Below are 14,664 nucleotides of genomic sequence, written 5' to 3'. Positions count from 1 at the left end.
CCAGCGCTGTCCAATGGGGCAGCACTTCCGGGTTGGGCGGGGTTTATTTACCCGTCGCTGACGCCACGGGTTCCGCGTGTGACGTCACGGGCGCTCCGCGGCGCGCGGGTGGGTTGGAAAAGCCGGGAATGTTCCCGCGGGAATGCCGCGGCCTGGGATAAACTGGGGAGGGAATACGGGAGGGATCCCCGGCCTGCGGGAGCGGCCCCTTCCCGGGAGCCCCGAGGGAAACGGGAATTTCCCGCTCGTTTTGGAGGGAAAAGGGAATTGCTGCTTTTCCTGAAGGACGGGTTGGTGTCTGGCCGTCCACGGGGAAAAGGAAATTATTCATTTTCCAGAGAAAAAGGGGAATTGCAGGTTTTCCCGAGTGAAAAGGGAAATTTATGGATTTCCAGCTGATTTCTGGCTTTCCGAAGAGGAACAGGAATTTTCGAGTTTTCCCAATGGGAATGAGAATTTCTGTGTTACCAGAGGGAGAGGCTGGTTTCTAATTTTCCTGAGGGAAAATGGAATTCCTGTTTTTCCTGAGGGAGACGCTGGATCCTCGTTTTCCAGGTGGAAAAGGAAAATTCTGTTTTCTGAAAGCAGTGGCTAGTTCCTTGTTTTCCCGAGGAAAAAGGAAGATCCTGGTTTTCCTAAAGGAAGAGGGAATCTCAGGTTTTCTGGAGGAAGAGGTGGGGTCCTGCTTTTCCTGATTGAAAAGAAATTGTCCATTTTTTCCCGAGGAAAAAGGGAATTTGGGGATTTGCTGAGGGAGACTCTGGCTCCTGGTTTTCCTGAAGGAAAAGGGAATTTCCTGGTTTTCCTGATGGAAAGATCAGATCCTGGGTTTCCTAAGGAAAAGGAGATCTTATTTTCTGGAGGGAAAGACCAGCTCCTCATTTTCCCAGGGAAAAATGAAATTTCTGCTTTTACCAAGGGGTGGCTGCTTCCCGAATTTCGGAGAGGGAGAGGAAAATTCCTGGTTTTCCTGAAGGAGAGACCAGATCCCAGTTTTCTGAAGGGAAAAGGAAGGCTTTAATTATCCTGAGGGTGAAGGAAAATTTTTAATTATCCTGAGGGAGAAGGAAATTCCCGCTCATCCCAAGGGAGAGGCCTCCCTCAGGTTTGTGGATTTCCTGAGGGAAAAATTCCCCTTTTTCTGGAAGGAGACACCAGGCTCTGCTTCTCCTGAGGGAAAACCTCATTCCTGCTTATCCCAACCATGATACCCACCCCTTCCCAACCCCAAAATCCCGATTTTTTTTGCCTCTTTCCCCTCAGGCCCGGATCCATGGCGGAGCGGGAGAGGCCGCGGCGGCTCCTGAGGCTGGTCCAGGAGGGAAAACTGGATCTCCTGCGGGATGAGCTGAGGCTGGATGACATTCCAGAGGCTCCCAGCTGGCGCTGGGGACGTTTGGGAGACTCCCTGCTGCACCACGCGGCGCGCCTCGGACACCGGGATGTGCTGGAATTCCTGGTCCGGGAGATTGGGATGGACGCGGAGGTGACCAATGGGGATTACAAGAGGCCGATCCATGAGGCTGCTTCCATGGGACACTGGGAATGTGTGTCCTTCCTGCTGGAGATGGGGGCGAGCGTGGATTGCTTGAAAAAGGCCGACTGGTGGGTGCTGGGATTTGGGATTGGGTGGAGAAGAGTGGGGGAGGAGTTTAAGGATCATCCAATGCCAGCCCATTCCATGGGCAGGGACACCTCCCACTGTCCCAGGCTGCTCCCAGCCCCAATGTCCAGCCTGGCCTTGGGCACTGCCAGGGATCCAGGGGCAGCCCCAGCTGCTCTGGGAATTCCATTCCAGCCCCTGCCCACCCTCCCAGCCAGCAATTCCCAATTCCCAGTCTCCCATCCAGCCGTGCCCTCTGGCACTGGGAAGCCATTCCCTGGCTCCTGTCCTGCCATCCCTTGGCCCCAGTCCCTCTGCAGCTCTCCTGGAGCCCCTTTAGGCCCTGCAAGGGGCTCGCAGCTCTCCCTGGATCCTTCCCTTCTCCAGGGGAACATTCGCAGCTCTCCCAGCCTGGCTCCAGCCCTGGGAGCAGCTCCATGGATTCCTCCAGACTCTCTCCAGCAGCTCCATATCCTGATACTGGGATTCCAGAGCTGGATTCCATGTGGGATCACCAGAGTGGAGCAGAGGAGCAGAATTCCCCCCTCCCCTGCTGCCCACGCTGTGGATCCAGTTGGATTTTTGGGATCAATTCCAGCCCTATCACTGCTTTCCCCCTGTTTCTCCTAAAAGTTGTAAATCACTGCTCCACTCTTCTCTTAGGGATGGAGATTCCTGGAAAAGAAACCAGGATTCTCCCCAACCCCCAGATGAAAGGCTGGGAAGGTCCTTTGGAGCTGAACTGACACAAATCCAAAGGCAGCATTCCAGAGCTGGGAATTGAGGCTGTGCCAGCGTGGAGCTGACATCCGGGGGAGCAGAGGGAGGCCGAGATGCCATGGATTTGTGTGGCAGTGCCCTTCCATCCATGGATTAAAACCAGGGAGCTCTGTGCTTCCTAAGGTGTATCCCAATCTTTGGAAAAAGTCTCATTTGCCTTAAAACCACAGGATGCTCTGAGGGACTGCATGGAAAAGGAGCTGGAGTATTCCCAGCCTGGAAAAACAGTGCTGTAAAATCTCCTGGATCCTCAGGCAAAGCACCTAAATCCAGGGAAATCCCCATCCCTAAGGGAAGAGTGGAGCAGTAATTTACACCTTTTAGGAGAAAAAGGGGGAAAGCAGCAATAGGGCTGGAATTGATCCCAAAAATCCGATTCGTTGTCTCAGGTTATCCTGTTTTTACCCGGATCTTCTTCCAGGACTCCCCTCATGATGGCTTGCACCAGGAAAAACTTGGAAGTGATCAAAACTCTGGTGGAGCATGGAGCCAACCCATTGCTGAGGAATAAGGATGGCTGGAATTGCTTCCACGTTGCCAGCAGGGAGGGACACCCCGAGGTGCTCCGGTACCTGCTGGATGTGTCCCCAGGCTGCTGGGACACGGAGAGCACCACGGGGAGAACTCCTCTGCACACAGCAGGTACAGCAGGGATGGATCCAGGGAATCTGGGAGGTGGGAGCGGTGGAAAGTGTGGAAAAGGGACGGTGTTCCAGCTCGTGGTTGTTTTGGAGAAGGAAAAAGTCAGGGAAACTGGGAGTGGTGGATCCGTCTGGGATCCTCCACTGGCTTTGGGCTCCTTGGATCAAGGAGTTCATCTCCATCTCTGCTGGGAGTGGTGGATCCATCTGGGATCCTCCACTGGCTTTGGGCTCCTTGGATCAAGGAGTTCATCTCCATCTCTGCTGGGAGTGGTGGATCCATCTGGGATCCTCCACTGGCTTTGGGCTCCTTGGATCAAGGAGTTCATCTCCATCTCTGCTGGGAGTGGTGGATCCATCTGGGATCCTCCACTGGCTTTGGGCTCCTTGGATCAAGGAGTTCATCTCCATCTCTGCTGGGAGTGGTGGATCCATCTGGGATCCTCCACTGGTTTTGGGATTCTTGGATCAAAGAGTTCATCTCCATCTCTGCTGGGAGTGGTAGATCCATCTGGGATCGTCCACTGGTTTTGGGATTCTTGGATCAAAGAGTTCATCTCCATGTCTCCAAGGAGTGGTGGATCCATCTGGGATCCTCCACTGGTTTTGGGATTCTTGGATCAAAGAGTTCATCTCCATCTCTGCTGGGAGTGGTGGATCCATCTGGGATCCTCCACTGGTTTTGGGATTCTTGGATCAAAGAGTTCATCTCCATCTCTGCTGGGAGTGGTGGATCCATCTGGGATCCTCCACTGGTTTTGGGATTCTTGGATCAAAGAGTTCATCTCCATCTCTGCTGGGAGTGGTAGATCCATCTGGGATCCTCCACTGGTTTTGGGATTCTTGGATCAAAGAGTTCATCTCCATCTCTGCTGGGAGTGGTAGATCCATCTGGGATCCTCCACTGGTTTTGGGATTCTTGGATCAAAGAGTTCATCTCCATGTCTCCAAGGAGTGGTGGATCCATCTGGGATCCTCCACTGGCTTTGGGCTCCTTGGATCCATCCATCCATCCATCCATCCATCCATCCATCCATCCCCATCTCTCCCTGGCGCAGATGGATCCGAGCTCTCTTGACTTGGAATATGGATCTGGTTTTCCTTCTCAGTGTGTAAAGCTGGGAATTGCTCTTGGAAAACCTCCACAGCTCCAAGCACATCCTGGCATTTTAAATTCCTGAAAGCAGCAGAGCTGCCGAGAGGAACCTTTTGGGATCTGCCTGTGGATGGATTTCTTTACCCCAGCCTCGGGCTGGGCCAGGGGAGGCTCAGGTTGGATGTTGGGAAAATTTCTCCATGGAAAAGGTTGTAGAGCTTTGGAAAGAGCTGCCCTGGGCAGTGGTGGAGTCCCCATTCCTGGAGGGATTTAGAATCCCTGTGGATGTGGCACTTGGGGACATGGGGCAGTGGTGGCCCTGGCAGTGCTGGGAATGGTTGGACTCGATGGCTTTTCCAACCAAAATGACTCCATGATTCCAACAAGAAACTCCAGATTTTGCAGTTCTCCCCTTGCTCTCACCCCATGGTGAGAATTCCAGAGGGCCTTTCTGCAAAGGGGAAGGACAATCCCTGCTGGGAATACACAGGAGCTGTTAGGGTTGGAGCCCACCACATCCAATTCCCTTTCCCTGCCCTTTTCCCTGCTTTTAAAGGATATTTAAAGGGAATGGGCAGGTTTAGGAATCACAGCCATCCTCAGGATTGCTGGGAAGCAGAAGGGCTCACACCACATCCAGAGTGGGAATTAAGCTGCGTATTCCAGGTCCCAGCAGTGTCTCCAGAGGAGAGAGATGATCCCTGGCTACCCAAACCCCTTTCCCAAAGAATTTAACCGGGATTGACTCTCTGGAAGGACCTGAGGTGTTGTGAGGAGCCCCTGTGGTGCTGTCACTCATCTCTTGATCTCTTGCTGGCTGTGCTGCTCCCAGGCTGTCATTCCATGCCTTTTCCAGCCCTTGCTCCGTCACTCTCGGCTCATCAGTGGTGACAATTCCAGCCCTTGGGCACCTCAGTCCTTATGCTTGACCTGGGAATGAAAAAAGCAGGGAAGGAGTTGTTTGTGGGATAGGAGCAGGTTGCCTGAAGTGGCTGATCCCGATTTTTTTCTGTTCTCCTGTCCCTGCTCAATCCCAGGTGTTGTTTCTGTGGAGCTGGCAGCTCCTCTCCTGGCAGGAGGTGGATGTTGGGTTGGGATCTGGGAGTTGAGGGTCTGGGATAGGGTCAGGAGCACAGGGTGAGCTCTGGGATTTGGGATTGTCCTGTGGGAAAGGGGGGATTTTGACCTTGAGCTGGAAGTTTCCTCCCTGCCTTGGGATATGGGAATACAGTTGGGATCCAGCACCTGGATCCTGCCTCACAGAGGTGTCTCCACCTGTGTTTTCTTTGGCAAAGCCACCAATCCACAATTTGGGATTTCTGGAATTTCCTGATCCAGCCAGACCCTGGAGCAGCAGCCTGTGTGGGAGCGACTGGGAATCGGGAAAGGCTGGAATTACAGAATTATGGAATTACGGAGTTATGTCTTAAACCCCCAGTGCCATTTGAACCCAGGCTGATCCCAAACTGCTGCTCCACGGTATCCCCACACATATCCCAGTGGATATTCCCAGTTCCTGAAGCAGGAGCAGGGGCAAGGGGCTGGAGATGGTGCTGAAGCTGCCGAAGGGGGGGGAAATCATGTCAGGAGAAATTTCCTTTTCCATGGATTTCCATCCCAAGGGTGTGGATGGAAGCACACTGACCCATGACCAGGCCAGCTGCCTTCCTGGCTCGTTATCCCTGGATTGATGAAGCCTCATTTTCTCCCTCCTGCAATTCTTTTTTATATTAACAAGGGCTGATTCCTTCAGCTTTGTTGCTTCCTCTATCCATATCCCGAGGGAAGAAAGCTGGGAAGAGGTAATTAGAGGAAGTGGAATGCAGCAGTGGATCAGCTTTCTCGTGTCTCTGTTCCTGAAAAAGGATGGGATTGTGTTGCTTGGAGGGATTTTTCTTCCCATGACTTCCAAAAATCCCTTTCCCAGCGTGGCTCTGCCTGTGTTTCCAGCAGCTCAGGTGAAGAACAGGCAGGGAGCAGGAGCAAAGAGCCAAAATCCGGGAATCCCTCACTGGAATTCCAACTGAAAGTTGTTCCTGGGAACACACATTTCCCAGGAACCCTTTTTCCATCACCTGATGGAGCAGCTCCAGGCTTGGTTTGGTATTATTTTTTTCTTTCCTATATTCCATTTGTTTTCCAAAATGATCTGCAAGGGGAAAAAGAAAAAAAAAAAAAAAGCTGGATCAAGGCTGTGTAAAGTGAAATGTTTAAAAAATCAGGGGAAAAAAGGGAATATTTCTGTGCCACGGCTTCAAATCCTCCCCCTCTGCTGTTGTTTTCCCTCTGAGACGGGTGAGGATGATGAGATGGGAGTGGCTGAGGAGGGCTGGGAACGTTATCCAGCATTTCCCCAGCTCCCTGCTTTGTGTTCCTTTTGCTTCTCCCAGATTCCAGTTCGGGAATGAACAAATCACTGGGAGAAACCCTTTTTGTTTCAGCTGAACTCTGCGGACGCTCTCCCACGAGGCAGACAGTGCCCATTCCATATCTTTTCCCTGCTTTCCCTCACGCTTCCCTATGGGATCAGGGGCAGGGAAGCCTTTTCTTAAATCACACCACAAAACTGAAGTCAAAAGCCCTGAATTCCATCCAGCCCCTTCCCTCACCCCAAAAGGATCAGCAACCCGAGTGTGCCTCGCTGTAGGGCCACGGTGCCATGAAAACACCAACGATCCATGTTTTTCCTGTCTTTTCCCAGCGATGCACGGCTGTGCCCAGGTCGTGGAGCTGCTCCTGGAGCGGTAAGCAGGCTCCTTCCAGCTTTTCCTCCCCCCACCTCCGGTTCCCTGCCAGGATTTGGACACAAAGGATGCTTGTGCTGCTCCGTTTGGGAAGCGTGGCTGCACAGCTGCCCTGCCCTGATCCTGAGGCTGTCTCCTCATGCTCCAGCTTTTTCCCAGCTGGCTGAAAACCTTGGGGACAAGGACTCCCTTGGGATGGGCTCCCTCTTGGTTATGCCAAATCCCAATTATGTAACTCAGCCCTGGGATTTTTTTGTCCCTGCTGATTCATTCCTGGTGCCTCCGATGTGGCTGAGACTGGATGACAACAACCAAAGGGATTCCTGGCAGCTCCATGCTGGGAGCAGCTTCCCTAGGCTGAGCTTCTCCTTGCTTTTCAGGCTCCTGGAAAATTGGTGGGAAGTGGCTTTAAAGCAGCTCTGTTCCCTTCCAAAGTGTTGGAGCTGGAGCAGCTTTCCCTGGGAATCGCAGCTCATCCCAACCTGTCCATGCTTGGCCTAGCATAAACAGCTCTGGGATTTAAGCCAGGCTTTCAGTTTAAATTCCATTTAAATTCCGTTTTCTCTCATTTTCACTGGAGTTTAACCTGAATGAGATTTGTGGGCTCTTGATTTTGTACATCATTCTGTGCAGATCAGGAAAGGTGGAATAGTATTCCCTGCTGCCACTGCACACCTTGTCCCTTCTGGAAACCCTCTGGTCAGGGAAAAAGGGAATTATAAATGATCTGTAGAGCCCAAAGGAGCTGAACCAGATCTCTGATCCCGAAAATCCCCCCTCAGATCATTGCCCAGGCCCTAAAACACCAGGACAGGTTTGTCCATTGTCTATGGATGGGCTTTATATATTCCATGTTCAATCCCAGCTGCTTGGAGTCTCCTTCTGTGAGGATTTTGGAGCTGCCAACAGCTCTGTCCTGGTTTTTCCTCCTCCCCCAGGTGCCGGTACAAACCTGACAGCAGAGACAGCTGTGGAGTCACTCCCTTCATGGACGCCCTCCAGAACGGGCACATCGGCATCGCCCGCCTGCTCCTGGAAAAACACCAGGTGGGTGCCAGAATTCCTCACCCACCTCCTCCAGGAACTGAGCCAGAGCTGCCTGGACAGGGCATCCACGTGTTCACCGTGACTGCAGCGTGAGGAAGCAGATTCCCAAATTGGAAAGGAAGGAGTTTTGTGTGAAAAGGCAAATTCCCCGTGGAGATGAGATTTTGCTGAGTGAGGTCATCAGGAATCAGCTCCTGGGGCAGGAATCACGGAATGGTTTGGGTTGGGAGGGACCTCAGAGCCCACCCAGTGCCACCCCTGCCATGGGCAGGGACACCTCCCACTATCCCAGGCTGCTCCAAGCCCCAATGTCCAGCCTGGCCTTGGACACTTCCAGGAATCCAGGGGCAGCCCCAGCTGCTCTTGGAGATGTGTCCCCGGAGCTGGTGAAGTGGGATAGTGACACCAGGCAGTGGCAGGAGGGGACAGGACATTCCCAGTGCTCCAGGGGCAGCTGTGTCAGAGCCAAAAGCAGCTCTTGGAATGTCAGGACTCAGGATGGAGGCTCCTGTGGCCACAGAAAACATGGAAATATCCATCCCTGTGTTACCCAGAGCTCCTCTCTGCCTTCCCTCCCTCCTGGCAGCTGCTGCTCCTCTGCTGTCTCCTGATAATCCCTGATTTCCTCCAGGGAATGCCATTAGAGCCAGTTGTGCATAGCAGGAACCAGACCACTGCAATCAATAATTTATTGATGATTGATTGATTGATTGATTGACTGCTGGATGGTCCCGGCTGGTTGGGGCTTCCTCATGGCTAATTCTCCCAGAGGTGTTGGGGAGTTTGTTGTGGTTTTAATCTCACATTCCAGGCACTGAAGTTGGGAGAGGTGGGAAACCTCGGGGAGGTTTCCTGGCACTGCTGGTGCCTCCAGAGGGTGGTGATCTCCTGTGGGATGAGTTCACTGGGTGTTACTTCCATGATATTCCTGAATTCCAGGCCTGCCCTACAGCTGTGGATGCCCTGGGTGCTCAGGCCCTGCACAGGGCAGCTGTGACAGCCCAGGATGGATCCATCCAGTTCCTGGTGTCCGAGCTGGGCGTGGATGTCAACGGGAGAGCGACGTCCCTGCAGCTGCCAGCCCTGCACTACGCAGCCAAGGTTTGTCCCTGTTCCCAAATTCCCTCGGCACCTAAACCAGGCTGGATCAGGTGTTTGCCACTGATGGAGGATTTGCATTCCTGGCTCATCCTCTGCCACTGTCCATCTGTTCCTGACCAGTCCCATTCCCTGTTTTCTGGGCATCAAAACAAGTGTGGGCAGCAGGGTGAGGGTGGGATTCTTCCACTCTGCACTGGTGAGATCCCACCTGGAATAGCAGATTCTAGCCCTGGGTACAACATCAGCAGGATGTGGAGCTGCTGGAGATATTCCAGAGGAATCCATGGAGCTGCTCCCAGGGCTGTAGCCCCTCTGCTCTGGAGCCAGGCTGGGAGAGCTGGGAATGTTCCCCTGGAGAGAGGAGAAGCTCCAGGGAGAGCTGAGAGCCCCTTGCAGGGCCTAAAGGGGCTCCAGGAGAGCTGCAGAGGGACTGGGGCCAAGGCATGGAGGGGCAGGAGCCAGGGAATGGCTTCCCAGTGCCAGAGGGCAGGGCTGGGTGGGAGATTGGGAATTGGGAATTGCTGGCTGGGAGGGTGGGCAGGGGCTGGGATGGAATTCCCAGAGCAGCTGTGGCTGCCCCTGGATCCCTGGCAGTGCCCAAGGCCAGGCTGGACATTGGGGCTGGAGCAGCCTGGCACAGTGGGAGGTGTCCCTGCCATGGCAGGGCTGGCATTGGAGGGGATTTGAGGTCCTTCCCATCCCAGGAATTCGATGTTTGTGTCCACCTGCCTGCAGGGGAGGGATGGGAGATGTCCTGATGTGGGAAAGGAGAGCTGGGAAGGCGGGGGCAGCTCCCAGGTTTTTTATCAGTGTCCTTCACACCGGAGTTGTTTTGAATTCCAGACAGTGAGAACCACGGGAGCTTTCTCCTCCTCCCAGCCCGCGTGGGAAGTGGATCTGTGGGTCCTGCGACACTCCCTGGGAGCGCAGGGCAGATCCCAAACCTTCCCTGGGATGCAGCTGGCAGCACGGGAATGTCCCTGCTCAGATCCTGGGATATTAAACCTCACAGATTTTAACAGCACTCCGAGCCTTGTAGTAGCAATAAAACCTCATCCCAGTGCCCTGCTCCTAGAAAAACACCCGTGCCACTCCCTGGGAATGCTGGCAGCAGCGTTCTGCTCCGGCGGGATCCAGCCGTGCCGTTTGCCCGCTCCCACAAAGGAGCCCTTTCTCCCATTTTCCCGGCCTCCCTCTCCCAGAAACCACGTTCCAAGCCCTTCTGGTTGCCAAGGGTACGTTGAACAGCAAGGCTTTGGTGGGGGGGGTGGAATATAGTGTGCCTTGGAGAAAATCCCAGCTCTTGGCTGATTTGGGAATGATTGGATGGGATTCTCTCCCTTCCCCGCGCTTGGTGTCGCTTTGTATTTCCAGCCCTGTTGGTTTGGCTGCTGTGTTGTGTTTTTATCTCCTTCTTTTCTTACTCTTTTGTATTTGTAAACACAGGAAAATGGAATTCTTTTTTTCAATCCCATTTGCTGCCAAGGCTGTGGCAGCTCAAGCAGTTCCCGGCTCGGCATCTTTGCCATGGAAATGGGTTTGCAGGGAAATGGGAGCCTTGGGAGCAGGGAAGATGCTGTGGAATCCTATGGGAATAGGGAAAAAGAGTCGTTGGGGGGATAAAAATAAGATTCTGCCATTCTCAGGCCGCAGGACAAAAGACTAATTCATGGCATTGAGGGTGTAATTCCCAAATCAGGCGTGTTATTTAGGGAGAAAGGATTTATTTATGGAAAAGGCTGTGCAGAGAGGAGGGAGGTGGGGGCTGTGCCGTGTTTTTCCCTGTGGAATTTGGAATTGGCTCCTGGTGGAGGGAGGACACTGTGGATCCTGGCTGGCTGTGCCTTCTCCCAGGGCATCACAAATCCTGGAGGAATTCTTTGGGAAATGCCGGTGCCTGAGGGAAGCAGATGAGCAACAGCCCAGATCAGCAACAGGTTCTGCTCCTTGAGCTGGAGTAACCCTGGAAAAAGCAACTCCAGATCCTCTGGGATTTGGAGGGATTTGAAACTCAAAGATGGGGAGACCTCCGAGCCCCTTGCAGGGCCTAAAGGGGCTCCAGGAGAGCTGCAGAGGGACTGGGGCCAAGGCATGGAGGGACAGGAGCCAGGGAATGGCTTCCCAGTGCCAGAGGACAGGGCTGGATGGGAGATTGGGAATTGGGAATTGCTGGCTGGGAGGGTGGGCAGGGGCTGGGCTGGAATTCCCAGAGCAGCTGTGGCTGCCCCTGGATCCCTGGAATGTCCAAGGCCAGGCTGGACATTGAGGCTGGGAACACCCTGGGACAGTGGAAGATTCCCTGTCCGTGGAATTGGATGGGATTGGGATGGGATTTGAGGTCTTTTCCAACCCAACCCATTCTGGGATTTCAGGAAGCTGCCTCGTGGCACCTTTCTGGCCCATTCCCATGGGATAACAGCAGCTGGAGCAATCCCTGCCTCACGGATCCGAACTTCCCTGCCACGGGCAGCTGCCCCTGACTTCCATCTGCTCCAAGATCCTCTGGAGCTCCTGGCACCCCCAGATGTGACCAGGACAGAGCGAATCTGTGCAGGTCCAGGTCAGGGATGGCTCCGAGGGCAGAGCTGATCCCAAATTCCCTGTTCTGCAGGAAGGACACGGACACACCATCCAGACCCTGCTGGCCCTCGGTGCTGACGTCCAGGCCAAGGATGGGAAGGGCCGTTCTGGTGAGGATTCCAAGCTGTTTTTCCAAGCTTTATGAGACACCAAGAGCTTCCATAAGCACATCCCAACCTCAGAGATGCCAAATCCATGGATACATTTGCTCTGGGAGCAGCATGACGGATCATCCCAGGGCATTTTTGGGCATTTTGCATTCCCTGCCTTTCATCTTGCTGGAATTTCTGCTGGAGCTTTTCCCTTTAGGAAAAGATGATGCAAATTGGGAATTTCCTACTTATTTTTCACCTGAGGAGCTCTGACGCTGCCTCCTCTCCCTGAAATTTGGCTGGAATGATCCTGTTGGAAGCAGGTTGGATGGACAAACACAAGGATTGAGCTCTCCAGCCTCAATTCCTTTAGCAAAACAGCCTGGAAATGGCTGATGAGCAAATCATACCAGAGAGCTGGCACGTAACTCGAGTTGCTATAGCGATGCCGGAGAGTCGGCATTCCCAGCGGGAAAGGCTGAGGCAGCTCTTGCATCAGCATCTCCCAAAAAAAACCCCTTAAAATTAAAAAAACCCGAAAGGATAAATGGTTTCAGCCATTGCCAAAATTGGCGAATTTCCCAGCCCTGGGCTTTGGTTAAAGCCACGTTTCAGCGGTGCCGTCGCTCCCTCCGCCCCCTCGGTGACTAAACCCCAGCTCTGCTGAGCTCATCCAGCCCTGGGATGTTTTTTTCCCCGTGGCTGCTCCTTTCCTGGGTTTGGGTCACTGCGTCCTTGGGAAGCTTCTTGTCCACATCAGGCACCTGCTTGGATTATCCAGAGGGATCATTTGCATTAGATGGAAGGAAGGTTTTTTTTACAGTGAGGCTGGGGAGGCCCTGGGATAGAACTCCCAGAGCAGCTGTGGCTGTCCCTGGATCCCTGGAAGTGTCCAAGGCCAGGCTGGATGGGGCTTGGAGCACTCTGGGATAGTGGAAGCTGTCCCTGCCCATGGCAGGAGGGTGGAACTGGATGACCTTTAAGATGGGACTCAATGATCCGAAATTTAACTCCATGATTCTGTCCCAACCCAAACCACTCCATAATTCCACGACCACACTGCGTGTTCCAACTGGGAAAACTCATCTCTCACCCTCCCTCTGTTTATTTCCACTGGGAATCCTGTTTTCATCCAAAGCAGGATGAGCCAAGGCCAGGAGGTGACCCCAGCTCCCGTTGTGTCCCCCCAGCCCTGCACGCGGCCAGCGCCGGGCAGCGGGCGGAGGCCGCGCGGATCCTGCTCCGTGCCGGGCTCCAGGACGCTCCAGATGCCACGGGAATGCTGGCACAGCAGCTGGCCAGGAGGCCGGATGTCATCCAGGTTTTCCAGGGAATGCAACTCAGCACGTGAAGAAGAGGAACCTGCTCCTTTTCCACGTGGTACGTTGGTTATCCCTTCGTGAGGCCCACATTGAGGGCAACACCTGGTTAAAATGTTGGGATTTTTACCCAAAATTGAGCAGAGGAGCCAAGCTTGGCACTTGGGAAGCAGATTTAGGAGAAATATCTGAAATAGGATTCTCTCCAAAGATAATGGAGGTGATGGCTTTGGGCTCATCCCTGGCACAGGTTTCCCAAAAATGTTGTGGCTGCCCCATCCCTGGAAGTGTCCAAGGCCAGGTTGGAGCAACGTGGGATAGTGGAAGGTGTTCCTGCCCAGGAATGAGATGATCTTTAAGGTCCCATCCCACCCAAACCATTCCATGTTTTTAACCCCTTCCATCATTGTAAATTTATTTTCTCTCACTTCCAAATTCCAGGGCTGAGCTTCTCTTCCCGTGCGGCTCCTGCCACATCCAAACCTCTGAGGGTGCGGCTGCCTGGAACAGAACCATCCAAGGAAGGAAAGTGCCACTTCCAGGGATCCTCCTGGCTTTTGCTGGGAATTTCCACCCACTGGACATCCTGATGGAGAAGATCCACCTGGATCTTTGATTTCTTAGCCCTTCACGGACCTGCTCTCCACTAATCCCTTAAATTGCTGTAATTTGCCACCTCTTTGGGTAGGATGAAGACTCTTCAAGCCCAGAGCTGATCCCAAAACCTGCTGGAATCCATTGTGGGACCTCAACCTTGTGAGGACATCTGGATCAGACTAAAATAAGGAGGTGTTTGTTATTCCTGACTGGAATGCTGGGCAATTCCCAGCACTGATGAACTTTAAAACCCAAAAATCTGCTCTTGGAAGCCTGCAATACACAGCAAGGTAAGAGCAGCTCCAGCTGTTGGGTTTGTGCAGTTGGAATTATAAATTCCATGGAAAAGTGACCTGGCCTTGTCTATTTGTAATGCCAAGACTCCAAGACGAACGGAATCCTGCTTTTTTGGGGATGGGAGACGTTAAAAATCAGGAAGGGAGTGAGTTAAGTTGTGCTCTGCCTGAGCCATGGGTGGGTTTGAGTGGGAAATTCCCACCCCCCACCATCCCTGGAGCAGGAATTTTGGTGGGAGCTGGACCAGCCCCTGGATGGGTGAGGAAATGGTTTTATTCCTCTAAAAATCCTGGATCCTTCCATAAATCCAGCTCTGGCTTCCCTCCAGTAGTAAAGGCAAGGGGCTGCTTCATTCCCACTTTTTATCATTTTAATAAGCCATGGAATAGCTGTGTCCCCCCAATATCCCAGCTAAGGAGCTTGGATGGCTGCTGAGTCGGAGAGAAAGCAGTGGGAATGTTTCCAAATATCCATGGAAACACAAAAGGGAAACTCCTTCAAAACATGGGAACAGCATCAGAGGGGAACGTGCCTTCTTTAGGGGTTGGAAAAGGAACATGGATTCAGCTTTATTCCTGCAAAATTCATCCGAGGGAAGAGCCTTTCCCATTTTTCCTGCTGATTTTGCTGGTGATACTCACTCCAAGGTAGGAACTGGAAGTCAGGACTCCTTTGTGTCCATGGGAATGAATCCAGCCACATTCCCATGGGAATGGTTCATGTGGCCCCCAGGGAGGCAGCCCAGGAGCCGGGCTCTGGGCCTTGTG

General features: G+C 53.2%; 1 protein-coding gene across 3 annotated transcripts; it reads left to right on the top strand.

Annotated features, from left to right (window-relative positions):
• The first annotated feature begins 121 nt into the window (after positions 1–121).
• On the top strand, positions 122–13,956 carry ANKRD16 (ankyrin repeat domain 16). 3 transcript variants are annotated; one of them, XM_032105649.1, is made up of 8 exons: positions 123–1,605; positions 2,805–3,025; positions 6,822–6,864; positions 7,803–7,911; positions 8,851–9,012; positions 11,624–11,702; positions 12,875–13,064; positions 13,445–13,956. In XM_032105649.1, the coding sequence occupies exons 1-7, from the start codon at positions 1,205–1,207 to the stop codon at positions 13,033–13,035; spliced, it is 1,176 nt and encodes a 391-aa protein (XP_031961540.1). In that variant the 5' UTR covers positions 123–1,204; the 3' UTR covers positions 13,036–13,064; positions 13,445–13,956. The 3 variants fall into 3 exon arrangements, with proteins under 3 accessions (XP_031961542.1, XP_031961541.1, XP_031961540.1); XM_032105651.1 differs by lacking the exon at positions 13,445–13,956 and having other exon boundaries at positions 122–1,605; positions 12,826–12,967; XM_032105650.1 differs by lacking the exon at positions 13,445–13,956 and having other exon boundaries at positions 122–1,605; positions 12,823–12,967.
• Positions 13,957–14,664: the final 708 nt, after the last annotated feature.

The sequence above is a fragment of the Corvus moneduloides genome, chromosome 4, assembly GCF_009650955.1.
Source record: "Corvus moneduloides isolate bCorMon1 chromosome 4, bCorMon1.pri, whole genome shotgun sequence".
In the NCBI taxonomy this organism is placed as follows: Eukaryota; Metazoa; Chordata; class Aves; order Passeriformes; family Corvidae; genus Corvus; species Corvus moneduloides.
The sequence above is the reverse complement of the archived record's forward strand: the minus strand, read 5'-3'. Positions and strand labels throughout refer to the sequence as shown.

Coding starts and splice junctions, on each gene's coding strand:
- ANKRD16 (XM_032105649.1), top strand. CDS start 1,205: ATGATACCCACCCCTTCCCAACCCCAAAATCCCGATTTTTTTTGCCTC. Junction 9,013..11,623: donor CCCTGCACTACGCAGCCAAG/GTTTGTCCCTGT, acceptor CCTGTTCTGCAG/GAAGGACACGGACACACCAT. Junction 11,703..12,874: donor GGATGGGAAGGGCCGTTCTG/GTGAGGATTCCA, acceptor GTGTCCCCCCAG/CCCTGCACGCGGCCAGCGCC.